This window comes from Podarcis melisellensis (assembly GCF_964234715.1).
Source record: "Podarcis melisellensis genome assembly, chromosome: 11".
Classification (NCBI taxonomy): domain Eukaryota; kingdom Metazoa; phylum Chordata; class Lepidosauria; order Squamata; family Lacertidae; genus Podarcis; species Podarcis melisellensis.
The window spans coordinates 46,057,219-46,083,958 of record NC_138543.1 but is presented as its reverse complement, the minus strand read 5'-3'; the positions used below and the strand labels follow the sequence as shown (position 1 = coordinate 46,083,958).

Sequence of the window (26,740 nt, the reverse complement as noted above, 5' to 3'; positions counted from 1 at the left end):
AGGTGCTTTCACAAAACGTTTTGAAGCACTAGAAACAAAGAACTATGTGGCATGAAGGGATTGCTAGGCTTACCCAGCTCAAACACTTCTCTACTAGGTAGGATTCACCAGGTTTAAGCAATCCCTAATACGGTAATGCAAGGGACGCGGGTGGCGCTGTGGGTTAAACCATAAAGCCTAGGACTTGCCAATCAGAAGGTCGGCGGTTTGAATCCCCGCGACAGGGTGAGCTCCCATTGCTGTCCCAGCTCCTGCCAACCTAGCAGTTTAAAAGCACGTCAAAGTGCAAGTAGATAAATAGGTACCGCTCCGGCGGGAAGGTAAATGGCGTTTCCGTGTGCTGCTCTGGTTCACCAGAAGCAGCTTAGTCATGCTGGCCACATGACCCGGAAGCTGTACGCCGGCTCCCTCAGCCAATAAAGCGAGATGAGCGCCGCAACCCCAGAGTCGGTCACGACTGGACCTAATGGTCAGGGGTCCCTTTACCTTTACTTTAATATGGTAATGCAGTCATAATAAATAACAAGATGGGAAAAAATCTTTATTAATAATTCCAATGGCACCTTGAAGATCAATTAAATATAAGCTTTCAAGGTATGAGCTTTCATGTGTAATACACACTTCGTCAGATACTCTGAAGCAGAGGTTGCTTTAACCTTATAACTGTTGATGACTGTTATGGCAGTTGATTCCACAGTGAAGGACAAAGAATTTTTAAAGGGATAGATGACCAAAATTAGCTTTAGTGTGTATAATGGAGCATGAATCCAATATCTCTATTCAGATCAGGTCTCTCCATAGTTTTTAGTTTGGTAACTGAGTTGTAATTCAGCAACTTCTCTTTCAAGTTGCTATTTCTATTTCTAGCCTCTCTCTTTCAAACAGTCTCAAAATATTCACTGTTTACTATTAAAGCTAGAAAGAAATTGTCCCCATGTATTTTTCTTCAAAGATACATGCTAAAGAAGAGAGAAAAGAAAAAAGAGCTATTTATCTACCGTGAAACTTTCTCTGGAGCTCTTGCTGCAGTTGCTGAGAACTTCCACCATCGGACCGCATGAATCCGAGTAATCGCTGCTGCAGGTTAGCTGAGGTGGCAAAGCTTTTTCATGAAAAACAAGGAAAAAACGTATACACTGTATAAATAGGGTATGGTGTGCTTGGGGCCGTCGCATGCCAAATATACAGTAGTAAAAACTGGTTTAGATAGCAGAAGCTGTTTAATATGTTAACAGCGAACTCAGATTTACCATCCTTTTAAGCATCCTTCAAAGCCCCTTAAGTCTGGTTATCTTAATTTTGTCTGGGAAAGGCCATCTAATAAGAAGACTTAGGGACAGGTAGGGCAAACGAGTTCTACTTAGTATTTGCTGACCTTGAGTCTCCCATAGGGCTGTTAGGCCTAAATTAAAGTGCTCTGGGAGTTATTAGGAAGCTAGTCTAGACCAGGAGTCTGGCATAAGTCAGTTTAGTACCTATGGCCTGAGGATTGGCAGGTTAATGCACAGTCCCTTTTTGGTCCCCCAAAGTCCTCATTTGTAGATTCTGATTAAACTGTAAAAGTGCTGGTAGTTCACAGAAGAAATATGGTTGCTCCAGAAGCAATATGTGTCTGAAAACTGGTCTAAGCTGTATTTTGTAAGTTGCTATAGAGACCTATCAAGTTGGATAATAAATGTGCTATAAAGACCACAAATATTCATGCATAAATATTGGAGATACACATGTTTTCTAAGGGAACAACTCAAACTTTCATACCAGTTATCTGTACAACACAACTGTCAGCCACCAATGCTTGTTTTCCTCAACACCCTTAATCTTACCTGGGATTTCTAAGGGATCCTATTGCTGCAAATTGTGAATTCCTATCCAAAAATTCCTGCAGCCCTTTTAATTCTTGTAGTACAGTTTCTAACACTTGTGGTGGAACACTGCTTTCAACCTAAACAAGAAAGAGGTTAACTGAAATGAACATATTTGAAACTAACCAATTTTAACTTATTCTAAATTTCTGTTCTTGGAGGTTTCTGGGTAGATGACTAGGAAGTGAATCCTCCTGTAACCAGGAAAAGTCACTGTTAGGAAATGTTGCTTTGCAAAACCTTTTGAGCTGGAGTCAGACAGGGGAAGAAGGGAAGACCACAAGTTTCTCCTTTCCCCTGTGCATGAAAACAGAACTGCAGAGGAAGCCACTCCTTACGAGAGAGATGGGGGATAAAAAAGGCAAACCTTTTAGTTGCTGCTGAACCAATTCTGTGCAGCTCTGGACAAGCTGAGAAAGCTCTTTGCTGTGATGATCAGGAAGAGCTGGTGTTAGGCCTGAATCTCCCTTTATGGTGTAACTTCCTGATACCAGCCTTGCCTAGTTACTAGTTACACTTCCCAATCATCAAGACCGCCCTATTCCAGAACCTCCAGAGAAACACACCTGACAACAGGTAAACAGAATCCAGATCTATGTTTACACAAATAACTGCTTTTCTAAGTTTACACATTGTGAAGAATCAAGAGATTAACCTTCAAACCTGTCCTTTCCCCAAAAATTGGGTTTCGTAGTAATGGGTTTTTGTTTTGAGATCACCAAGAGGGATAATTCAAACTTGCAACCCCCACCACCACCTTGAAGTGGAAAACCTATCACTTGATTCTGCAAAATTAAGCTACTAATATTTTTAGGAGAGGGATGGTTGAACCCTTCTATATGACAAGCTGTTTTTCTATCTGAAGAGAATTTGGGCGAGGAGTAGAATTCAAAGATGAAACTTGCTATTCATCTTTATCAGGGGTTGGCAAAGTTTTTGTGGCTTGGGTCTGTTCACTGTCCCGCAGACACAGCAGTGGGCCGGAGTGCGTGCATGCACACATGCGCAACCGCTATTTCCGGCACTCCTTCCAGCGCGGAGGAGGCATGCGCAGCTTCCCATTGGCTGCAGGAGCGTCCTGCAGCCAATGGGAAGCCGGCTAGCGTCGCGGAAGGCGGTCCCTGTTCTGCTCTGCACCAGTTTAGCGAGGCACACAGGAGCCAATTGAGTGGGAGGTGGGGTTCCATGGGCCAGTCAGACCCCTATGGGCCACTTGTGGCCCATGGGCCTTAGGTTGCCAACCCCTGATCTTTATTATCACCAGCATTTGAGTTTAAAGGCTTGCACTTACTATGCATATATTACTCCTCCCACAAGCTCTGAATATGCCTATACTAAGAATGGCACAACAGTGAAGTGATGTGTTTGGATCTGGCACCCACTGTTACCAAAGATCAAAGGTTACAGTCACCTCCGCTGATTCATGCTGGTACAAAGTTCCAGCCAAACCTATTAAACCCAATGATTACAGGGACAAACATGTTCGTCCTTCCCTTCTAAATCCATCTTCCTGAAAGGAAGAAAATAATAATACGGTTCTTATGCAGTGTGGTGCTTTGTGATGGCACACTGACCAATATTCACCAAGTTGATTTCCTTCATATATAGACATCAACACCAGTATTAACCCCCAAACTACCAACTACCCTTACAAACTTCATATCAGATTCCAAAACAGCCATTAATACTCATCAGTACTTACAGCTACAACCTCTCGATTGCCGCTCTTGAAAACTCTCTCCACAACTATACTTCCATCCCAAATGTTTCTGGAAAGCAAGAAAATGCAGTTTTGAAGTTTCATGTAATCAGCACATGATGACACTGGAAGCTTCTACTTCCCTTTTAAGTTTAACCACAGCTTAGTGTGCTGTGAAACCCTAAACCGTGATTAATCTTATCCATATTTAGTGGAAACATACCAACACCATTTGAAGTTGGTTGTTTCCACCAACCACAGTTAAGATAAACTTCATTTTGTCAAGTTATAACAACATGTATCCTCACCTTTCCATAAATAACTTACCCAATGATCCGAGAGAAATATATGCAGATACCATTGTGCTTTCCAGAAAACACTATCTCGGGGCACATTATGCCACTAAGAGAAGCACTGGGTTGAGACATATGACTGCTTGAAGTGAACACAGGAGTCGACATGGTTGGAGGATGCAAACCTGGAACATAAACTCAATTTTTTAAAAAAGACAGAAGCAAGATTATAAGGACTAGAGAAATATATTTAAATAATTAAAAGGAAATACCTTGGGCTGGTGTTGCCAAAAAGCTTGGATTAGGGTAGGGGCTACTAGCAGACATAGGAGAACCTAATATAAGAAGAGCAGTGCATACTCTCTCAGTGCATACCATAAAGCAATACACAGCCCAACAAGAAAACAGGAACCCACCAATAGCATACAAATTGATCCAAAAGCCCTCTCAAGCACACAAACAAAACTCATTGCAGTCAAATATAGGCAACCATCCACACCCTACCCCTCATATCTATCTGACCACCAACAAAAACAATTAAATGAACAGAAACAGAACCTACCCACATGATGCTAACATAAAACCCTTATGCATACACTATGTAGAAGAATGACAGTTTACTATCCCCCTTCTCCCCTCCCCCAACTTTATACTGTCCATAACGTGTCTCACATCAAATATGAATGATCTGTAGAAAGTATTCTATGAACTGAAAGAGATGCTGTATGTACTTTTGTAACCCAAGAAAATCTTTAATAAAAACAATTTTTAAAAAGCAATAATCAGAGCACAGCTTTAAGAGATTACAATATAAAACCAGGGAGTTTGAGGCAGGGAGAAGGGATCATTTTTATTCAGTAATTGTCTGCCATCCACAGTTTGCTATGAGATGTCACTGGCAGAGATGGCTTACAGTTCAAAACCTATTGAAAGAATTTAGAGGGATGGGCATATCTTTGCATCAGGCATGGGAAAGGGTGAAGGAAAGAGAAAATTAGTTCCCCCCCTCAAATCTTCATTTATTGTTATCACTATTTCAACGCTTACATATTGTAGATATAAAATATGAAGGTTTATGTTGCTAAATTGATCTGTATACTAAAACAGTTCAAAGTACTGCCAATTTCCTCTTCTTTCAGCATGGGAAGGGCATTTGTACAGTAAGTATAAATGCACTTCTGAATCATGAACTCAACAGTAGTGAATGACTACTAAAGCTACACGAGTGGGTGCAAGTGGATGGAATGTTTTTGCAAAATAAAAGGTAAAAAAACCTCTTGCCTAAAAGTACTGACTATATTTGCTGCTTACCAGGTGGAACAGGAGATCCCAGTGCGTACCCAACATTACTTGGAGGCGGCAGGGTGGATGGAAATCGCATCTGTGTTTCACCACCATATCTGAGATTCACAAAATTAAAACAACTGTATCAGCGCTGCAATCAGTTCTCAGATTATTTCTAAGCAGTCAAACAGTCAATAAATACTTCTTTAGGTGGTTGAATTGTGAAGCATATGTAAAAAATAGCTTGTCCACTGTTTAATGTTATGTCTAAACCCTATAATGGTGTGTCAAGGGGACCCTCTGGCCCATGGGCCAAATTAGTAAGGTAAAGGGACCCCTGACCATTAGGTCCAGTCATGGCCGACTCTGGGGTTGTGGTGCTTATCTCGCTTTATTGGCCGAGGGAGCCGGCGTACAGCTTCCGGGCCATGTGGCCAGCATGACTAAGCTGCGTCTGGCGAACCAGAGCTGCGCACGGAAACACCGTTTAACTTCCCGCTGGAGTGGTACCTATTTATCTATTTGCACTTTGACATGCTTTCGAACTGCTAGGTTGGCAGGAGCAGGGACCAAGCAACAGGAGCTCACCCCGTCGCAGGGATTCGAACCATCGACCTTCTGATCGGCAAGTCCTAGGCTCTGTGGTTTAACCCACAGCGTCACCCACGTCCCTTATGGGCCAAATTAGGACTGCCAAAACAGTTTTTCCTTAACCATGCCCACCTGCCCCACAGATCAGGTGTGAAACAGGACAAAAGGGTGGCAGCAAAGGAACAACTGGAAGTTTAAAGTGTGCTTTCAAGTGCTCTTTGGCAAGCAGCACTCAATCAAGCCCTGCTGGGATTGGCTGCACTAGGGAGCTCCCCATGTGTAGATCAGCTGGTGAATGCTGATAGCAAGCTCCCTTGAAACTTTTAGTTCCTGCCATAATAGCCCTGCTAATAAGCCCTAGCTCCATTCCACATGCTGCTGTGCCAGAGCCTTGCTGTTCATGACATCTGAACTAGGGTTTGTGGTTTGCTTCCCTCAAAGAAACCACATGAAGTAAGCCATGAACAAACCTTGGTTACTATTCACAAACCATTAGGCTGGCTTTGGGTGTCACAACAAATCAGACCCTGACATAGGAGCCAACTCCTAGGGGCCACGAGGGCTTTGGCCCCCACAAAGTTGATGGGTATTGCCATTAAAATGGTGTATGTGAACTGTGTCATGTGATCAGTTATGCAGGGTGGGGCTTACCTGGGCCCCACAATATTTCATTCAAGTTGGCACCCATGAACCCTGACTTTGTTTTACAGTCGGACAGCAGCAGAAGTGGAGCAAGAACTTTTCAGCAGTGTGCATTAGCATTCTGTGGGTTCATGCCAAACAAAAGTTTCTTTTTACCTACAGTTTAATGTGACACCACGCAGATTGGGCCTCTGTGGCTAACCTTAAAAGGTAAAGGGACCCCTGACCATTAGGTCCAGTCGTGGCTGACTCTGGGGTTGCGGCGCTCATCTTGCTTTATTGGCCGAGGGAGCCGGCGTACAGCTTCCGGGTCATGTGGCCAGCATGACTAAGCCGCTTCTGGTGAACCAGAGCAGCACATGGAAACGCTGTTTACCTTACCGCCGGAGCGGTACCTATTTATCTACTTGCACTTTGATGTGCTTTTGAACTGCTAGGTTGGCAGGAGCAGGGACCGAGCAACGGGAGCTCACCCCGTCACGGGGATTCAAACCGCCGACCTTCTGATCAGCAAGTCCAAGGCTCTGTGGTTTAACCCACAGTGCCACCCGCGTCCCTATGGCTAACCTTAGCTATGGTTTATTAAAGCAAGTCAGTTTCATAAACCATGGTTTGAAGTTGGCTTGTTTTATTAAACAAGGCCACTATGTGCCTACTAATTAAATATGAAAAATGTACCGTAATTTCAACACAAATTAGAACTAAGATGCTGCTTTCCCTAAACTATTTTTCTCAAGAGTGAGGTACAAAGAGGCATGATCATATCTTAAATCTATAATGACAAAATGAAACATAGCACAATAGTTACTGAGAAATAGGAATCAGCTATGAAACTTTATGCAATGCTTAGTTTTAACAGTTCATATGTTCCAACCAGAGTCCAGCACAACCCATTTACTGCTGGGATACCATAGATTTTTAAAGTATAATCTTTTGGCATAATGCAGATATGAATAATTTTACCTGAAAAATGCTCGAGTGGCCCAAACAGAGACTTCTCTATCACAAGCAGCAGAAGAACAGGCAAGTATTAGGCAAGTAGCACAAGCCTGCTCTTCCTGTAAGAACCATCATTAAAAAATATCAGTAAAAATGACAGAACAATCTTGGTGCAGTTTTAATGAAATGAGGAGCAAGGGGACTAAAGGGTAACTTGTCTATTTAGACGGAAGTCCTACTGACACCAATGGGCCCATATAAGGGTGTAAATAACTGCAGTCAGTAACATGGTGTTGCTACCAGATGTTAGGTATATATCTAGAAGTTATCACTATAGTGGAGAAGCATGCTGAACAGGTACATTTTTAACTGCCTTACTTGTCCAACACAATTAATAACACACTTACAGAATCTATTAAGATAAAATAGGGTGATGGCCACTAATCAAGACAGCGTCAAAACAAAGGAACAAACAAAAACATAATGGAGGCTAACTATTAACCACTGGTAAAGATAAAGGGACCCCTGAACATTAGGTCCAGTCATGGCCGACTCTGGGGTTGTGGCGCTCATCTTGCTTTATTGGCTGAGGGAGCTTGCGTACAGCTTCCGGGTCATGTGGCCAGCATGACTAAGCCGCTTCTGGCGAACCAGAGCACTGCACTGAAACGCCGTTTACCTTCCCACCGGAGCGGTACCTATTTATCTACTTGCACTTTGACGTGCTTTCAAACTGCTAGGTTGGCAGGAGCACGGACCAAGAAACGGGAGCTCACCCCGTCGCAGGGATTCGAACCGCCGACCTTCTGATCGGCAAGTCCTAGGCTCTGTGGTTTAACCCACAACGCCACCCGCGTCCCTTATTAGCCACTGAGAGACACCTAAATTGAGTCTCAGATGCTCCCCCCCCCCCCAGTTTCTTACATAGCCAGCAAGGGATCACTATCACTATCATAACCTGCTTATGAGCTCCCCACTGCTAGAGGTAGCATTTTGAACCCCTAGTTCTATCTTTGGCCTAATATAGGAAGGAAAAGTTAAGTTCTCACCGGGTGCAGTTTGAAAAATCTTTCAATCTCTTCTCCATCACCTCCTGCATTGCACACAAAAAGATGTCGCAGCTGATCTACTGGTCTGAGTTTATGAAACATAAAACTCCCCTAAAGAAAAACAGAACATTTTTTATTTATTTAAGGGTGATTTCTATAGCATTTTTATTGGCCAAAATAATTTACACTTCTTACACCTTGTTCATCTTTATGACAGCCCTATAAGGAAAGTAATTAATAATTATATTTTACAAAAATGGAGAACGGTTTATAAAGAAGTGGCATGCTCCAGGCCAGGCACCCCCAAACTTGGCCCTCCAGATGTTTTGGGACTACAATTCCCATCATCCCTGACCACTGGACCTGTTAGCCAGGGATGATGGGAGTTGTAGTCCCAAAACACCTGGAGGGCCAAGTTTGAGGATGCCTGCTCCAGGCTGTCCAGAAAGTCCTTGGCCAAGGTTTGAACCTGTAATGTTCCCAAGCAGCTATAATATACAACGAAGAACAATATTTAAACTACAGTAAAGGGCTGGGGGGGATCTTCTTCCATGCCTTTATTTGAGGTAAAGGTAGAGCCTAGTTTCAGAGATATTTGAAACAACCTCAATATATCAGAGCTGTACCTCAAACCTTTTCATAGCTAGGTAATAAACATAGCCACTTGTGCTACATACAGGGCTGGAGGGCAGGGCTCAAGCTTGATCTTCTCACTTTTAGAAATTAAGTACAGTCCTCTCATGTCTGAATTCTCTATCATATAGAGAAGAAAGTTTTGTTTTGCATCTACATTTTGCATCTACAAAATAAAATGTTCCATGTTTAACAATTATGATTAACACATATACATTAAAAGGCTCTAACAAAGGCGTTTCAAAGGAATAAATTACTGGAGTAAGAAAGAATAATGCATCAGTATAGAGTCATAGAAGCGTAGAGTTGGAAGGGACACCGAGGGTCCTCTAGTCTAACCCCCTGCAATTCAGGAATCTTTTTGCTCAACTTGGGGCCCGAACCCACGACCCTGATCTTAAGAGTCTCATGTTCTACCAGCCTGAGTAGACAATTAATCCAGATTATGTATGTACACATATGAAGTTACCGTATTGGCCTGAATATAAGCCGCACCCGAATATAAGCCGTACCTTTGAAACTGGAGGGGAGGGGGAGAAAATACCCAAAAATAAGCTGCTCCATTCCTCGCTGCTCCTGTCTGCATACCATAAGGTCACGAATATAAGCCACACTTTAACTTTTCATGGTCAGAATTTGGGGGGGAAGTGAGGCTTATATTCAGGCCAGTACGGTACTTCCCCCCAATTCCTTCCCAGAAAAGGTAGTTTGCAAAGTCAGTGGCTTATATCCACTGTGTCACTCATCTGATGGTACTGCTTCAATCAGTGGAAGGAGAGAGGCAATTTTAAGAGATTCCTTCCTATAATTTGTCCACATCCCCAATATGCTCTGGAAGGTTCCCCATTACCTCTGAGCAGATTTCAGAAGTGGGGTGGGGGATAAATGGCCAAAGGTGCTTCTCTCTTCCTTTTACTGATGAAAGCCTTACTGTCAGCTGACCCGACAACATGGGATAGAACCAAGTGGTAGAATGCCAGAATGATTTCAGACAAGAATTAAAAAACACACCAGGATGTAAGAGATCAAATTCATTTCTAAACAGAGATTAAGAGCTTCTGAAAATGTAATCTGAGGTTCAGTTTCATCTACAGTGGTACCTCGGGTTAAGTACTTAATTTGTTCTGAAGGTCCGTACTTAACCTGAAACTGTTCTTAACCTGAAGCACCACTTTAGCTAATGGGGCCTTCTGCTGCTGCCACGCCGCCGGAACCCGATTTCTGTTCTTATCCTGAAGCAAAGTTCTTAACCTGAAGCGCTATTTCTGGGTTAGCGGAGTCTGTAACCTGAAGCGTATGTAACCTGAAGCGTATGTAACCCGAGGTACCACTGTATTTTTGTTTTATTTTAAGCAAGCAGTTGTACTACAAACCTGTGCCGAAAGGAGAACAAATTTCTTTGGCGGTAGCATATGCTGTTGTACAACCACAGGATAGTCAGTTATGGGAATTAGATCTTTATTCAAAGGTGTTACTATCTTCTGAGCTTTGTGATCATCTATCGCAGAAAGAGCCCAAGAATGTCCATCCACATGTGTCTTTGTCTGAAATAAGAAAGTAAAGAGTAAAAAAATTATAAAAGAGTAACTTGCTTTCCAATCATATGCTTCAGCTATAACAATTTCCATTCAACCTCTGCCTGCAGCTGAGGAAGCTAGTTGCCTTCCTATCTTTCCAGCTGCCAATTATAATTCTATCCTTCACAGCCTCTGCAGTATTACTGTACCATAGCTGGGTCAGGATGTAAAAATATAAAGGTAAGCTAAAGGTCCTCTGGAAGGTTAAGTCCAGTCAAAGGCGACTACAGTGGTGCCTCGCAAGATGAAATTAATTCGTTCCACGAATTTTTTCGTCTAGCGAATTTTTCGTCTTGCGAAGCACGAAATCCCATAGGAATGCATTGAAAATCAATTAATGCGTTCCTATGGTCAAAAAAAGTCCAAACAAAGCCAAATTTGGTACAACAAGAGTTTATTAAGTGCTCTTTAAAGTCACACATACTGTAAAGAGCATTTCAAAATTCAAATCCAGAATTTTTTTAAAAAAAACAGCAGAGTGGCTCAATGGTCACAGAAAATCATAAAAATGCAGGGGAAAAAACACAAGCTTCCAGATTCTTGCAAACCCCTCCCCAACTGTTCCCCCAGCCACCCAGCACACAGAAATTCAAATCCAGAATTTTTTTAAAAAAACAGCAGAGTGGCCCAATGGTCACAGAAAATCATAAAAATGCAGAAAAAAACACACAAGCTTCCAGATTCTTGCAAACCCCTCCCCAACACCAAGTCCTTGAATTCCAAACACCCCAACCCAAAATCCAAAACCCCCCAAAAAGTTTTAAAAGCTTAACTTACCAAATGGCTGCAAAATAAGTTTTGGATAAGCTTCAAAAATCACCAAAGTCTTTAAAAACCTCAAAAAAGGCTACTATGTACACTGCGTTCTATGAGTTGCTCCTCAAAGTCAAGTCGCAACTGTATTAATGGTGTTAAGAAAAAGGAAACAAACTTGCAAGACGTTTTCGTCTTGCGAAGCAAGCCCATAGGGAAATTCGTCTTGCGAAGCAGCTCAAAAAATGGAAAACCCTTTCGTCTAGCGAGTTTTCCGTCTTGCGAGGCATTCGTCCTGCGGGGCACCACTGTATGGGGTTGTGGTGCTCATCTTGCTTTCAGGCTGAGGGAGCCTGTATTTGTCCACAGACAGCTTTCTGGGTCATATGGCCAGCATGACTAAACTGCTTCTGGTGCAACGGAACACCGTGACAGAAACCAGAGCACACAGAAACACTGTTTACCTTCCCGCCACAGCAGTACCTATTTATCTACTTGCACTGGCATGCTTTCAGACTGCTAGGTTGGCAGGAGCAGGGACCGAGCAATGGGAGCTCACTTCGTTGTGGGGATTCGAACCGCCAACCTTCCAATTGGCAAGCCCAAGAGGCTCAGTGGTTTAGATCACAGCGCCACCCACGTCCCTGGATCAGGATGTACTTCCCACCAGGCAATTAAATCTATGGCTGCATTCCCCACCCCCCAAATAATTTTAAGCCAGTATCAGAAAGGTGAAAAGCTGATCACAACTTGTGATATGGCCTTGCAATAAGAAGCAGAAAGGTGTCAAAAGGGGAAGTATCAGAAATAGAAAACTTTTGAACTCTTACACAGATATATGAAGAGAGTTTAAAGAAATCTAGGTAGGCAAAACTATCATCTCTTACAACAGCTATTACTTTCAAAATAACCTAGCAAAATATAAAGAATTACCTGTGTTTCCATCATTGGCTTTTGGAAAGGAAAAGAATCATGATTAACACACCACAATATATCATTATCCTCATTTTCTGAAGCAGCCATTAGCAGAACACCTGAAAATATAATAATAATTTATTAAGAAATGATGAATCTGAAACCTTAAATCGAATCTTAAGATTCATCACTTTCTATAGGACAAAATAGCCTAAATTGGACCAAGGACTCTTAAATTACTGATAAAAACTCATCTCCAGAAATTACCTTTGCTATAAAGAGCTTGGTGCACCTTTGATGGCTTTTCCACATTAGAAGCAGCAGAAAATCCTGGAGGCAGGCGGATGTGAACCAACGTTAATGTTGAAGGACGAGAAAAAGGATGCTTGAATGGGCATGTACTAAAATACATCCGTACACCTAAGAAAAAAGCACAAGATACTCCATTAACAGTATAAACATATTTCATAAAAGGGTTGCAGTACAATCCCATATATGTCTACTCAGCGCTTTTTTCTAGAAACCATGACGTTGTTACAGTAAGTGCCACACTTTTTAACAACAACAAAAAAAGAAGTGCATAACCTTCAAAACCCCCTGAAAAGCATTGTGTCTACTTCAAAATTAGTCCCATTGAGTTGAATGAGGCTTGCCTTCCAGTTAATAGTCTTGGATCACAGCATTAATGTGTCTGAAGTATTCTGTTCAGATACGGAACTATTGAACAGCAACGACACAGACTGCTTCATTTTCCCCATTTAAAGGTAATGGTATGAATGATAATAGAAACCTGGTTATTTCTAACTGATCCACACATTTTTATTCCTCTTCACACAAGCTTCTTGGCCCCCCCAGACCCTTTAGGATTACCAGGATACCATGCCGTGATCCTATACCCTATTGGCTCCCTTCTTTGCCTATCTTCTTCCTTTCAGTACCCTGTTGCTAGTTAGTTTCTTCCAGTTTGCAGGCACTCCACTCTCTAGGCCAGTTCAGATTCTAGACTGGGTAGAGATACTAACTGGGTTGTGATACTACCCACTTCCCCACCAACAGGTTATCCATGTCTCCCTTCTACCATGCACCAGAAATGATTGCATGAATCAAGCTATTCTACATAGAGGCCACCACATGCAGTGCCTGCCTTATGTAGCACATTATGTTCCTGACGTTATGTTATATAGAACAGAGGGGAGGGACATGTACCTGCTCACCATGTGAGCAGGCTTGCCACCCAGTAAGTTTTTGAACCAGGGCACAGACACGGTACTTAGCGTTATAGAAAAGGATACTGAATTCTTACCTGCATGAGTGATTGCCAATAACTGGCAATCAATGGATTCAGAATTTTCAATCACTGCTATCTGAACAATAGGCTTAAACACAGAACGGTCTATGGTCCTAAAAGAAAACCAAGATATCAGCATATGTACATGTAAACAAAATGATCTAATAATAAGAGATGTAATAAGAGATTTAAGTCAGCTCCCCAAGCATAATACCTTAATGTATATATTTTACCTGGCAATCTTTCCAGCTGCAGCCACAATAGCATTCTGAGAAACAGAAGCAACCCTCACCATCCCTTGACCATCTGGACCTAAATCATAAACCTGTAATTTAATTATATTGCTTTTAGTGGGTTTACTATGAATTCACTTAACATTATTCTCTTCTGCAATGCCTACCGCAAATACGTCAGGAGGCAAGTTAGTTCTGAAATGAAAGATGGCAGGTGCACGGCATTCCAAGGTGAGTAGTTCATTGGACAGAAACACAAGAGAATCTTCTTTTATTGAATGCAGGTGGGATGTTGGAATAAGCTTGGATAGCGTACAAAGCCATAAAAACAAATAGAGGAGGTGAAAGGATGCAGAGTGAAGGAACTTGTAGTACATTTGCATAGTGAACAGGAAACAATCCTGCATGAAAGTTGCTATCAGCAGGCACAGGACTGACAGCTAAAAGGAAGAGGATAACTTTATGTTGGGCAGGTGGGACAAAGAATAAGTGCGCAAAGTACAGACAATGGTAGGCAACTACCCGCTGAAAAATGTTTTTGCAAGGCTAGATTAGAACTGTATTATACGGTAAATTCCCATCAATGTAATGAAGTTAGCATTGATGTGAACCTAAATTTGTGAATAAGGGGAAACAGAATGTATCAAAAGGCATACCTGTATCACACCTTTTTCAGAGCGTGTGTATAAGATGTTTCGGGAGTTGTCAATGGCAATTTGAACAATGGGATCTGCAATTTGAGAATAGAAACCCAGAATCAACTGCTTAAAGTCTGTCAACATTTGGTATTGAGAAATAGAGACTTTCATTCATAATGTCCAGAAGATATCAGTGGACGATCAAAACAATTTTTTTCTTACCTAAGCACTTCAAATAACAAATTTCAAACTTAAGACTAGCCGAATTACCCAAGTGTCTTAACAGCATGTTTGTATTGTATTTGAATTGGTTAAACTGCTTTAGCAGTAATTGAGTAGCACGAATCTTGAAAGAAAGCAATCAACCTATTGATTCATTTACATAAATGAAACATTTAAGTGAGCCAGAGGTTTAAGTTTAAGTGAGCCAAACATTTGTAACGTATTATCAAACACAAATACATCTGGGTTTTAATATTGGTATTTTAAACATGGATTTTACATCACTTACCATCTTCTGAGAATGTGAACTGGAGCAATGATGGAACAAGGAAAGAAAGGGTGCTCTTTGAATGATTGATCTTCCTACAACGCTGGCTAAACCAGCCAGCCTCAGCCTACAAAAATAAAAAAACACTAGAATTAGATTATTATGCAAACCCATAGAATACTTTACTTGACCCATCTAGTTATCAATGAATTCTCAACATTATTATGCAGCCTAACTAGTCCTGGCCCCCAGAGAAGTCATTTTATAAAGTTCCATTTTAAAAGTTCCAAAACCTCAAGAGTTTATTACTCCATATTTTTCTCTCACTTTGACTGGATCCTAATCTTACATAAGGACAGCAGTAAATCTGCTTTATACCACAGAGTAAGCCAGCATAATATTACATCAGATTCACTAGCACATGTGTTGATGTGCCAGCTCTAAGCACATGTGTGTTGATGAAGCAGGTATGAGACTTGACCTTTTGATTGCTGGCAGAATTCAAGAAGGAAGCTTGGTCTTTTGAGAGCTAGCCAGTTTGTGGCCTCTTTGATGAAGGCCATAGAATAAACTCAACAGTATTGAGTTATTGTCTGCCACTAACAAAAATACTTAAACTTCAGATGGTTCTTTGCTAGGATTCTGAAGATCATTGAAGATGACTCAGATTCAGTACATTCTTTGCAATGAACAAGGATATTTATTAAGTTAGCAGGAGTTCCAGACTAACATTTATGCACTAAGAAACTCACTACTCTCTTTCAAATAAATGAAGCAATATAGAAGAGAAAGAAGTGAGGCATCAAGAGCAATGTACTTTCCATCCATTCCCCAGTATCCATCTCTAGCAGATTTCACTTGCCTGATAAGCAATTTCATACAAACAACCATCTTTGCCAGCCAAGAAGATACGCCCATTTTCAGAAGAAGTTATTGTCAGCAGATAGGTGTTATCGGTAGGCAGTGAGTAGAGCGGGTCTGGAAGAAGCTGCATTCCACCAGACATGCTATCATTGAGGGATCCAGAACCTGATTAAATATATACATATATGTTATTTTATTTGTTGACTACTTCAACTAAAACGATTTCATGAAATAAGGAAGACCTAACATTGAGTTTGTATATCATGAACTCTTAAGTGCCATTTTCTAAAAGTTGATAGATTTGCTACTAGGATGCCAACCCTAAATCCTCAGAATAAATAAGATTGAGGCAAAACTCCACTATGTTGAAAAACACAGTTCTTAAGAGTTAAAATTTCATTTCACCTCAGTAATTAAACATGCTTAATTCACAATGCCAATTATTTTCCTATTTATACTATTAAAAGTATACACTCCAGATCAGTGGCGTAGCGTGGGTTGTCAGCATCCGGGGCAAGGCAAGTAATTTGCGCCCCCTAACCCGTGGATTTTAGCGCTGCGAGTGCGAGCGCCCCCCCAGCTGTTGCGCCCGGCCCCCCCTGCACCCCCCACGCTACACCACTGCTCCAGATACAACAAAGTAGTAATTTTTCTAAAAACCTAAAACTTATTTACTCTCAGGCCCCATCTACACTAAGCGTTTAAAGCTGTAACATACCACTTTAAACAGTCATAGTTTCCTCCAAGGCATGTTGGGAACTGCATTTTGTTAAAGGTGCTGAGAGTTGCTAGAACAGGCTTCCTCAACCTCGGCCCTCCAGATGTTTTTGGCCTACAACTCCCATGATCCCTAGCTAGCAGGACCAGTGGTCAGGGATGATGGGAATTGTAGTCTCAAAAAACATCTGGAGGGCTTGAGGAAGCCTGCACTAAAAGATCCCTATTCCATTCACAGGACTACATTTCCCAGAGTTCCCTGGGAAGACGGCTTGATTGAGAAACCACTCTGGAAACTGCAGCTCTGTGAGAGGAATAGGGGGTCTCATAACTTTCAGCTTCCTTAACAAATTACATTTTCCATGATACTTTAAAGTGTCATGATACTGTTTTGTATGTATAGTTCAGGTGGGGCCTATAAAAGCTTAATCGGCCATTATTTCATTCTACCACCGCCTCATTCCCTCAGCTCCACCAACGATCAAGTTGGTTGTGTCTAGCCAGGCACTTGTGTTGGTAAGGCAGCGAGCTGAATCAAAGAGGAGCCAGTTGCATTAAACAGTCACCAGGTAGCAGCAAGTTCCTCCAAATTTCTTTCCCTATCTCTTCATGAAAGCAAGCATGTGAATACACAATTACCTCCTTGCAAGGTTGCGTAGCTTAGTCCTAGAATGACTATATCCACAGGAGTAGCCAAAACGAGCAGGTGCCGTATATGTGGTTGAAAGACTCCTGTGAGTAAAGAAAGCAGGAAGACAACTTGTCAATATCGGGGGGGGGGCAGGAACCCCCTCTAAATAGCATGCTACTTGTTATAATCAAGATCTAGGAGAGTGAAGAGGCATATGCATTAATTCCTGTCAGTCAGGAAATATCATTTCAAGTCTCTTAACACCAACAAAGCAAACAAATGAAAGCTTATTCTCAGGATAAAGCTAAAATGATTTTTCCCAAGTGTATTTTGTCCACAGCCTATTACCTGCTTTTGGTTTCACCAGTCCCACAGCAAGGATGGTTTCACTAAGGCCATCAAAATAAGCGAGGTCCCCACTGCAATGAATAGAAAAGGTTACATGAAAACATTGAGTAGTTAATATCTCAAAGAGTGAATGAAATTGTTAAGAGCAGCAATCTGTTACTTACACAAACCTTTTCTTATTAACCAATTTTGAGATTACCATACCCCCAAACTTCCTAGACATAAATTATTTATCTTACATACCCATCTTCGTACTGCCACATAAAAATGTCACTGTCAATGGTCAGCCAGGCCCTGCTAATTTCAGGAAACACTCCCATCATACAATTGCATTGCATATCTGAAGTATCCAGATTTAAGGATAAAATGCACCAAGGCAAGACATGCAATTCTGCATTACGTTAAGTTTGCGATTAGGGAAGAGGAGGGGAGGATTGGGATAAGTGTCGAATTCCACAGCTCGGTATTATAAATGTAAAGTCACAACATACATAGCAATTATTTTATTAAGCAAATGCTCAGTTGATAAGACTCCCGAATCTTGATTTGTATGAACATAAAAGAACATTCATGTCTGTCCACAGAGAAAGAATGAATTTATTTCAAGCTAGGAGACAGTATGACCAGGAGCCTTGATTTCTTTTTTACAATGTTTCATTTACATTTAGCAATCAAGTGATGGATAGAGAGAATGTTATACAGAATAAATGGAGGTTCTTTTACATGACACTAAGCAGTCTGAAGTAGAGTCATAACTCTAGTTGCATTAGGTTCATGTTGCGGATTTTCGGGTTGCAAACACGGCAAACCCAGAAGCGTTCTGCTTGTTTCACACATGCGCACTCTGAACAGGAGTGCTCTACTGCGCCACATGCATGTGCAGAAGCAGCGCTCTACTTATGGACTTTTCAGGGTGCAAATAGCACCCCGGAATGGACCGCATCTGTACGTAGAGGTACCACTGTAGAACCAAGCATTTTTTATTGCTCTTTAAAACACTGAAATAATTAAATTCCAAGCAATAAAATTAAGTTTCAACAGCAGGATGCCATACTGATTATTATGCAAATGTTTCCTAATAATCATTTGTGTGCACAAAAGCCATGTTCTATTCCATTTCTATCATTTCGTTCATCATGCCTGGAAACCCCAGCACAGTACAGATCACAGATGGGGAATCTTAGGCTTTCTAATATGTTGCTGAAGTACAATTCCCATCACTCCTGCCTGTTGGCCATGGTGGCTGGGGTTGACAGGAGCTTGAATCCAACTATATCGGAAAGGCCACAGCTTCACCATTTCTGCCATAAATGAAAGGCTGAGAATGGGTGGAGGGCAAAGTGTGAAAAGCCAACACCTTTGGAGCAAGAGGCTGGCTGCCATCCACTCTTTACTGCTCCAGTCCCTCACCATGCTGTGCTTCTTGGTCTGCTGCTATTGCAACCTCTGAAGGGGGAAAAGGGACATTGGAAACCAAAAACTGGGCTTCTTTAAAAAAGAGACTACCTTAGGCCACACATCCAATGATCATTTAACTGCTATTACTGTACTAGTGTCTAGGCAGCAGCAACTACCTGTAGTAGAATTGGAGCAGAGGTGTAATGGTGAGTGAAATAAAGTAGAAGGGATGCCCAATTCCCAGCTGGGCACAAGTAGCTATGAGGAAGAAAAAAGGGAGAAAGATGGGTGGGGGGGAAGAAAACAGATGGGGAGAAGGCTGGAATGAATAGGGATTAGCCAGCAGCCTAAAGCCCATCATTTATCCCCCATGGCCTTCATCTCGCAAGATTTAATGTGCCTTTCACTTGTATTATAATTAGGATACGTCCAAATTGCTCAACCAGTTCAGGGGGCAGAGGAACTCTCCGAATTGAACTTATTTCTGGAAGATTGGGAATTGAAAGAAAGCCAGGTCCTTGTAATGGATAATCCATATCTGACATCCCAGAAACAGTGGGGCTACCTGCAAATGTGAAAAATGTAAAATAATTAGAATAGAAACAAACAAAATGCTTGGATATTTTCACTTTAATTGAATATTTTCTTTAACCCCTAGAGACTTATTCTTTCTCTCAGTATATGAAAAGCAAGTGCTTTTTCTATAAACCTAGGAATCAATTAATGCTCATACATCTTTGAATTTTAAAAATTAAAGTAACCTTGCAAGATATACTAGTAATAGCCACCAGTCTCATAAACTGTTAAGATAAATTAATGTCATGTGGAATTGCAAATCACAATACAAAACTCAGGATACACAAAGTGATCTAGTTTTGCTTGTTAACACTACAAATATTTGGTTTACAAATGAGTCATTAGTTCCCAAAGTGTTGGCAACTATTTCAAATGTATTAGCAAGTGTCTGACGTCTGGGGGGGGGGAGGGAGGGAGGGAATCTGATCGCTAGAAACATGAATTCTAGAGAGTACTGCTCAACTAATCTATGTGAACCTAAAGGCTAAGTCTTTCTGGGAGCAAGGGAAAGGGAAGCCAAGTGCTGGCAAGTACTGTACTTAACCATAAGAAATACCTTAGGAAAATAAAGGGCTGTTTGGAGTGAAACCATTTCCAGTACAGAAGTCCTACTATATTTGCATAGCTTTAACATATTATTTTAAAGTTGCTCGATAGAGATTTAATGCTAGTTATTGCCTTCAAACGAACCAACTAATAATTATAATGTATGCTTATTTCTATTTGTTATCATCAAGATAAGCTTGAATGACTGTTTATTGCAAGCTTCATATTTGTTTTATCAATTCTGTTTAATCTAGAAGGTAAAGGTAAGGCTGCCTCAAAATACACCTCTCTCCTGATCTTAACTAAAAAACCTAAAGATTTTGAATACTGCAATTTATTGCCCTAAGATTAGTCTTATAAAAGGAATGCATCAGAACATGGCAGTCGAATAACATAAGGTACGGCAAGATAATGGTTTATCTTATATACCGTAAGTGGAATATGGGGGAATGAAGGGAAGCAGATTTTTGTAGAATCTTAAACTATTAAAGACAAAGCACCTGTCCCCAAAATAACCTAGTAATGAGACCATTACTGTACATTCATATGTGTATAACCAGTATGGAACAAATGTACCTGGTAGTAGCACTATAACATTTGGTGTGAACCCCAGCTTGCAAGAAGCACAAAATGATTAGCACTAGACATTAGAGATTAACCAGATTATTGCCAGCATAATGAATTAAAATGGCAGCAAGTAAAACATAGCGACAAAGGATTCCATCAACACAAAGCTAAGTGGACTAAATACTGTATATATTAAAATCTGCTAAAAAGCCACCAATGAAGAGGCCAGGGTGTGGGGCCAACAATGAAAGGGACCTGTCTTTGGTACCCATCAATCTATGTTCTTGGCGGTAGAAAAGAGAGTAGCGCCTATGAGGCTAATCTCAGGGCCTGGGCAAGTTCACACAGGTGCTGGTAGCCCTCCAAGTTACATGGCCGCAAACCTTTCATGGCTTTAAAAGTCACTACCTTAAGTTTGAACTCTAAAGCATATTACTATAGCCCTATCTAGAGAATCGGTAGTCTAGTTTGTGTAACAGACCCCGATCTATTTGTTCAAATAGACCAGTTCTCCATTTACAATACAAAGCTGATGAAGGGCTTTACTATATACCTGGCTATATACAACATTACTAACAACATTTCCATCATGCCTGGGCTAATATCCAGGTACCCAAAGAGTCACAGGATGGAGCATAAGGCCCCACCACCTTCATTTAGGCCCAACGCTTCAGAAAGAATCAGAGCCACAGTTAAGTCTTACTTTGGAAGTGGTGATAACACTGATTTGCAGTGCTTTTACCATTGCTGTTATGACAGTATTCTACTACTGCATAGGTGCCAGGCAAAAATGTTCTTCTTCAACCAGGCCAGTCCTTGGGCTGGTTAACATTCTATGTCCTTTAAATGTGTTTGTGGGAGAGAGTGCTAGGAGTCTGTTTTGTTTTTGTTCTTGTTTTTATTGTGTATGTTGTGTTTTTATGTTGTGAACCTCGCTGAGTTCTTCAGAAGATGAGCAGTATACAATTTTAAAAATAATAATTTAACTTGTTTTAAATGTTACTATTACTTACTGAATTTGTTGGCCACTTTATCTAGCACAAGGAAACGCAAAGCGACTTACAAATGCTGCAAGCCTCCATTGGAATTTGTCCACCTCGAACAGAGCAGCTAACAAATTCCCTCACTAAACAGGTGATTCAGCAAAGTCTTGAACCTTTTTCTGCTTAGTTATAAATAATTGGCCATCACTAAAATAGATTAGGAACTGATGACAAGAGAGATTAAGAAAAATAAATTTGCAGGAGAACAATTTTATTGTAATTAAATAAGCGGTCTTAAAATTTGGAAATAAGATGATAATTTGCTGGACAAAATTTATTAATGATGCAAATGGGAGTGGGAGGCGTGAGGAAGTTCAAAGAGTATATGAAATTTTGTTAAACAAAGTAATACTGCTTATTGTTATTGGATGTTTTTTTTTCCTTTCTGTAAAAACCTTAATAAATATTTATATATATAAAAAAAACAAATGCTGCAAGCCTCCATTGGAATTTGTCCACCTCGAACAGAGCAGCTAACAAATTCCCTCACTAAACAGGTGATTCAGCAAAGTCTTGAACCTTTTTCTGCCTCCCCACTTCCAGCTATTTTCTGAAGACTGGAGAAGAGACCTTCTTAAGAATATTAAGGGGGTGGGCAGGGGAAGGACTAGACCACGTGAAAAATGAACATAATATTCAAACTGCAGTTCATTCATGTTCAGGTTTGTACTGTATTCTTATTATGAGAAAAACACATTGCTGTGCCCATAACTAGGTTTAAGGTGCCATTTAGCTCCTAGTTTTCATGGCTGGGAAATCCAGCCAGATGGGCAGAGTATTAATAATAATAATGATAATGATAATAATGGTACAGTGGTACCTTGGTTCTCAAACACCTTGATACTCAAACAACTTGGAACCTGAACACTGCAAACCTGGAAGTATTCCGGTTCGCAAACTTTTTTCGGAAGCTGGACGTGCTCCGTTTTGAGTGTTACGCTGAGCTCTGTTTTTGCTATTTATTTTACGTTTTTGTGACTGTGTGGAACCCAGTTCATCTACTGATTGATTGTGTGGCTGCAGTACATTGTTTACTGCTTTCACTTTATGGATCAACGGTTTCGTTAAGATAGTAAAATTCATGTTTAATTGCTGTTTTAGGGGTTGTTTTTAAAAGTCTGGAACGGATCGATCCATTTTGCATTACTGTGGACGCTCGGGTTGCAAACGTGATCCGTGCGGGGATGCACGTTCGCAACCCACAGTGGCGCTTCTGTGCACGAGCGGGTTGCGATTTGGCACTTCTGCGCATGTGCAAAGCACGATTTAGCACTTCTGCGTATGCGCGACTGCCGGTACTTCCGGGTTTCCGCAGCCCATAACCTGAAAAAACACAACCTGAAGCGTCTGCAACCTGAGGTATGACTGTACAGCCGTACCTCGAGTTGAATGTACTTCGGGTTGAGCGTGTTCAACTTGCACTCCACGGCAACCCAGTGTTACTTCTGGGTTTCGCCGCTCACGCATGCGCAGACGCTCAAAAGGACACCACACGCATGTGGGAAGCAGCGAAATGTGACCTGCGCACGCACAGTCGCATCTTGCGTTCCGTTCGGGATGCGAACGGGGCTCCGGAACGAATCCCGTTTGCATCCCGAGGTACCACTGTACTTTCTATGGGAAAGCATGCCTTGGTTTTAGAACGCTTTAGTTTTGGAACGGACTTCCTTGAGAACCAAGGAACCACTGTACAAGTATCTCAGTACCTAACTCTGGGCTACAGTTCCCGCCAGCCCTGCAACTTCTGGGGGGCACCAGGGGGTGTGGGGTGAAGTGGGTGGGTGGAAGCCTGGCATTGAGGCTGGCAGCGCACACGGGAGACCGTAAAGGGGGAAGGGCAAAAAAGAGAGGGAGAGAGACCCGCCAAGGGAGGCGGCGGCGGCGGCAGACCCCCCCCCCGGGAGCCTTTCCCGCCCCTTCACGCGCGGCTTACTGGGCGCCGGCACCGCCAGCAGCTCGGAGAGGTCCGGGTAGCAGCGGTCTTCTTGGATCTGCCTGTCGATGATGCGCCCCGCATTCTCCAGCGCCTCCTGCAAGGCCGGAGCGGCCGCCGGGCTGAGAGCGACCGGCATGGCGAGGCGGAGGCGGCGACGTCGAACCCAAGCCGAGCTTTCCTTCCCCCCTCAGCAGAGTCGAAGCAAGGCCAGGTCTGCGCTCCGTCGCGCCCGCGCGCCCAATCCCGGCATCCACCGCGCGGCCGCGGGAGGCACGAAGACGGGACCTGTAGAGATAGGAAGAAAAGGGTTAGAGTGATCCTCGTACGCACACTTCCGGGCTTCTAATATGGTGTGGGGGTTTGGTTTTTTTGGTGAGGTGGGGAATATATATATCTCTCACTACTGAGAAAGCGACCGTAGAGAAATAAGCAGTCTAAGTAAAATGAACGCGAGGAAACGATTTCGTTTATTCAGGAGAAAATGTACAGTAACTGATTTCAGTGGGGCTTAGTTTTTGCCGCCCATTCATATCCGTGTGTTCATTCAGAAATCCAGCCGAGAAAGTGAGGCGTTACTGTATAGAATTGCATACACGACAGGTGTTGGGCTTGACGTGGTCTTTCTGATGTTCTTCCCCCCGCCCGCGAGTCTATGCTGCGGTTTTTAAATTTGATGTAACGCCCTGAGCCCTTGGGTAGGCTAAAACAATTGTAGATTTATTTAGTTTTTGAATTTCAACGAGGCTCGCTGCCAAATAAATGCGCATCATAAGGTTGCAGACATGAAGCGCGATCCTATGCCCACTCACAAGTAAATCCTAGGTCAGCCTCACTGTCAAATAGGGTTGCAGCTTTGTGTGTAGTGAATTGCTAACAAAAGAATACTTTTATTTTGGGAAAGGGCGTCTTGCGTCCGGGGTAAATAGTTATTTGTTCTACTGTTGCTCGACGTTACGTATTGCTTTCGCCACCTTTTGCAGTAAGAGTTACAGATCCAAAAATGACAAATACCTGCACAGCTGAATACATTTCTGTTAGTCGGAAATAAATAAGCATATGCAAACGAAATATGTAACCCTGAAACTGGAACTAAGCAGTAATTCGATTAACCCCGCAAGTCTTGGGCATAGTTATTTCTCCCTCCGACCACCAGGGGGCTCACTCTGACAGCCATCGAGCGGAAGTGGCTTCCTCTCGCTCAGCAGCCACTTCCTGCTGGTCGGGCAACTTGCCTGTGTTGTGGTTCCTGGAGAAGGGAAGTGCGGGTCGCTCTCGGGATGGAGCAGGTGGGAGCAGAGAACGGTGAGTAGCGCGCCCGGCCAGGCTTCCCTTGGAGGATCTGCCGGTCTTGGGTAGGAAGAGGAAGCACTGAGCGCTCTTCTTTCTTCGCAGATGCCGAGCCGGTGGCAGGACCCGACCCGGAGCTGGCAGCTACGATGGGCTTCTCAGGCTTCGGTGAGTGAGGCTTTCCTTGAGGCAGAGCTTTGCATGCAGAGGGTCCCAGGTTCAGTCTAGTTATCATCATCATTTATATCCGTGATTCCCAACGTGGGGCACACGCCCCACAAAAGGGGCAATTTGATTTTAAAGGGGGCAATTCCAGAATGAGTTATGAATAGTTAATGGTCCTTTAAGTTTCCTCCGATGGCACGCCGGTGGGTTAAACCACAGACCCTAGGACTTGCCAATCAGAAGGTCGGAAGTTCGAATCCCCGCAACGGGGTGAGCTCCTGTTGCTCGGTCCCTGCTCCTGCCAACCTAGCAGTTCGAAAGCATGTCAAAGTGCAAGTAGATAAATAGGTACCTCTCTGGCGGGTAGGTAAACGGTGTTTCCGTGCGCTGCTCTGGTTCGCCAGAAGCAGCTTAGTCATGCTGGCCACATGACCTGGAAGTTGTACGCTGGCTCCCTCGGCCAATAAAGCGAGATGAGTCGGTCACGACTGGACCTAATGGTCAGGGGCCCCTTTACCTTTAAGCTTCCTCCACGTGAATAGTTCACTTTTTGAATAATAAGAATTATATGTCACGGGGTGGGCATCTTCATCGTTCTGCCCAGACACGGGTCCAGTGCCAAGGGCCTTCTGGCGGTTCCCTCACTGTGAGAAGCCAAGTTACAGGGAACCAGGCAGAGGGCCTTCTCGGTAGTGGTACCAGCCCTGTGGAACGCCCTCCCATCAGATGTTAAGGAAATAAACAACTACCAGACTTTTAGAAGACATCTGAAGGCAGCCCTGTTTAGGGAAGCTTTTAATGTTTAATAGATTATTGTATTTTAATATTCTGTTGGAAGCCGCCAAGAGTGCCTGGGGAAACCCAGCCAGATGGGGGGGGTATAAATAAATTATTATTATTATTATTATTATTATTATTATTATTATTATTATTATTATTATATCAGGATTTTAGAGATGCTTAGGTGGGGCATGGCCAAAAAAAGGTTGGGAACCACTGATTTTTATACAGTACCTCCCTTTGTACGAGAATCACAGGGTGCTTTACAGTATGAAAATGCAGTCGGGTCAGGAGAGTGCAGTCACGTTTAGAGTATCCCCTGGAAAGGCACTGCCTGTTAGTGAGGGAAATACTGAGGTAGGAAAACCTTGGTATAAGGCAGTTTCCTACATTTCTCCAACATCCATACGTGTCTACAACTCTGAGGTTGCAATTCTGCACAAGGCACATGGAGGGTGGTGCAAGATTTCAGACGTGCAGATGTCACCAGCTGTGTACTATCACCACCTCACTTTTGCCGTGGGTCAACATCTTGCCCATGACCTTTTGTTGAACTTCAGAGAAGTCCAGGAACGTTGCTGAATGGCCTATGAAACGCTGCACAGTGCCAGTAATTGAATGCTTGGCCTTATCTTGATGTGAGAGTGTGTCTCTCAAAGGTGGTGGACTCCACTTCGTTGGAGGATTTTAAACAGAGGTTGGATGGCCATCTGTCAGGGATCCTTTAGAGATGATTCCTGCGTTGCGGGAGGCTGGACCCTACAATTCTAAGATTTTATGACCTGTAATTGTACTGAACTGCAGAATGTTTCTAAAGCTTATTCCAAAGTAGAGTGTTCCACCTCTCAGTTTGTGCTAGAGCAGGTGTTGGGCATTTAAAAATAAATAAATATATAGTTGATGCCTAGTGTCCTGGCAAATGTCATATAATGGCTACTTTTTTAGTACCACAAGGTTTCTTACAAGACAAACTGTTTCTCCTGGTCCTTCTTCCCA

At 42.4% G+C, this 26,740-nt stretch overlaps 2 protein-coding genes across 2 annotated transcripts in view; one reads left to right on the top strand and one right to left on the bottom strand.

Annotated features, from left to right (window-relative positions):
- The window catches only part of NUP155 (nucleoporin 155), a 37,408-nt gene extending 13,673 nt beyond the window's left edge, over positions 1 to 23,735 (bottom strand). The window contains exons 1-21 of the mRNA XM_081930095.1: positions 23,510 to 23,735; positions 19,272 to 19,409; positions 17,690 to 17,786; positions 17,447 to 17,517; positions 17,107 to 17,199; positions 15,749 to 15,915; positions 14,908 to 15,013; positions 14,415 to 14,488; positions 13,759 to 13,850; positions 13,541 to 13,638; positions 12,505 to 12,657; positions 12,256 to 12,356; positions 10,366 to 10,536; positions 8,360 to 8,470; positions 7,335 to 7,429; positions 5,166 to 5,254; positions 4,127 to 4,189; positions 3,889 to 4,039; positions 3,565 to 3,631; positions 1,824 to 1,942; positions 999 to 1,102 (exon numbers count right to left, since the gene is read on the bottom strand). Coding sequence (XP_081786221.1) covers positions 999 to 1,102; positions 1,824 to 1,942; positions 3,565 to 3,631; positions 3,889 to 4,039; positions 4,127 to 4,189; positions 5,166 to 5,254; positions 7,335 to 7,429; positions 8,360 to 8,470; positions 10,366 to 10,536; positions 12,256 to 12,356; positions 12,505 to 12,657; positions 13,541 to 13,638; positions 13,759 to 13,850; positions 14,415 to 14,488; positions 14,908 to 15,013; positions 15,749 to 15,915; positions 17,107 to 17,199; positions 17,447 to 17,517; positions 17,690 to 17,786; positions 19,272 to 19,409; positions 23,510 to 23,648 — 2,299 coding nt within the window. The 5' untranslated portion in view covers positions 23,649 to 23,735. The remainder of the gene's footprint in view (positions 1 to 998; positions 1,103 to 1,823; positions 1,943 to 3,564; positions 3,632 to 3,888; positions 4,040 to 4,126; positions 4,190 to 5,165; positions 5,255 to 7,334; positions 7,430 to 8,359; positions 8,471 to 10,365; positions 10,537 to 12,255; positions 12,357 to 12,504; positions 12,658 to 13,540; positions 13,639 to 13,758; positions 13,851 to 14,414; positions 14,489 to 14,907; positions 15,014 to 15,748; positions 15,916 to 17,106; positions 17,200 to 17,446; positions 17,518 to 17,689; positions 17,787 to 19,271; positions 19,410 to 23,509) is intronic.
- Positions 23,736 to 24,690: 955 nt separating this feature from the next.
- WDR70 (WD repeat domain 70) overlaps positions 24,691 to 26,740 on the top strand; it is a 110,004-nt gene continuing 107,954 nt past the window's right edge. The window contains exons 1-2 of the mRNA XM_081929763.1: positions 24,691 to 24,814; positions 24,905 to 24,967. Coding sequence (XP_081785889.1) covers positions 24,790 to 24,814; positions 24,905 to 24,967 — 88 coding nt within the window. The 5' untranslated portion in view covers positions 24,691 to 24,789. The remainder of the gene's footprint in view (positions 24,815 to 24,904; positions 24,968 to 26,740) is intronic.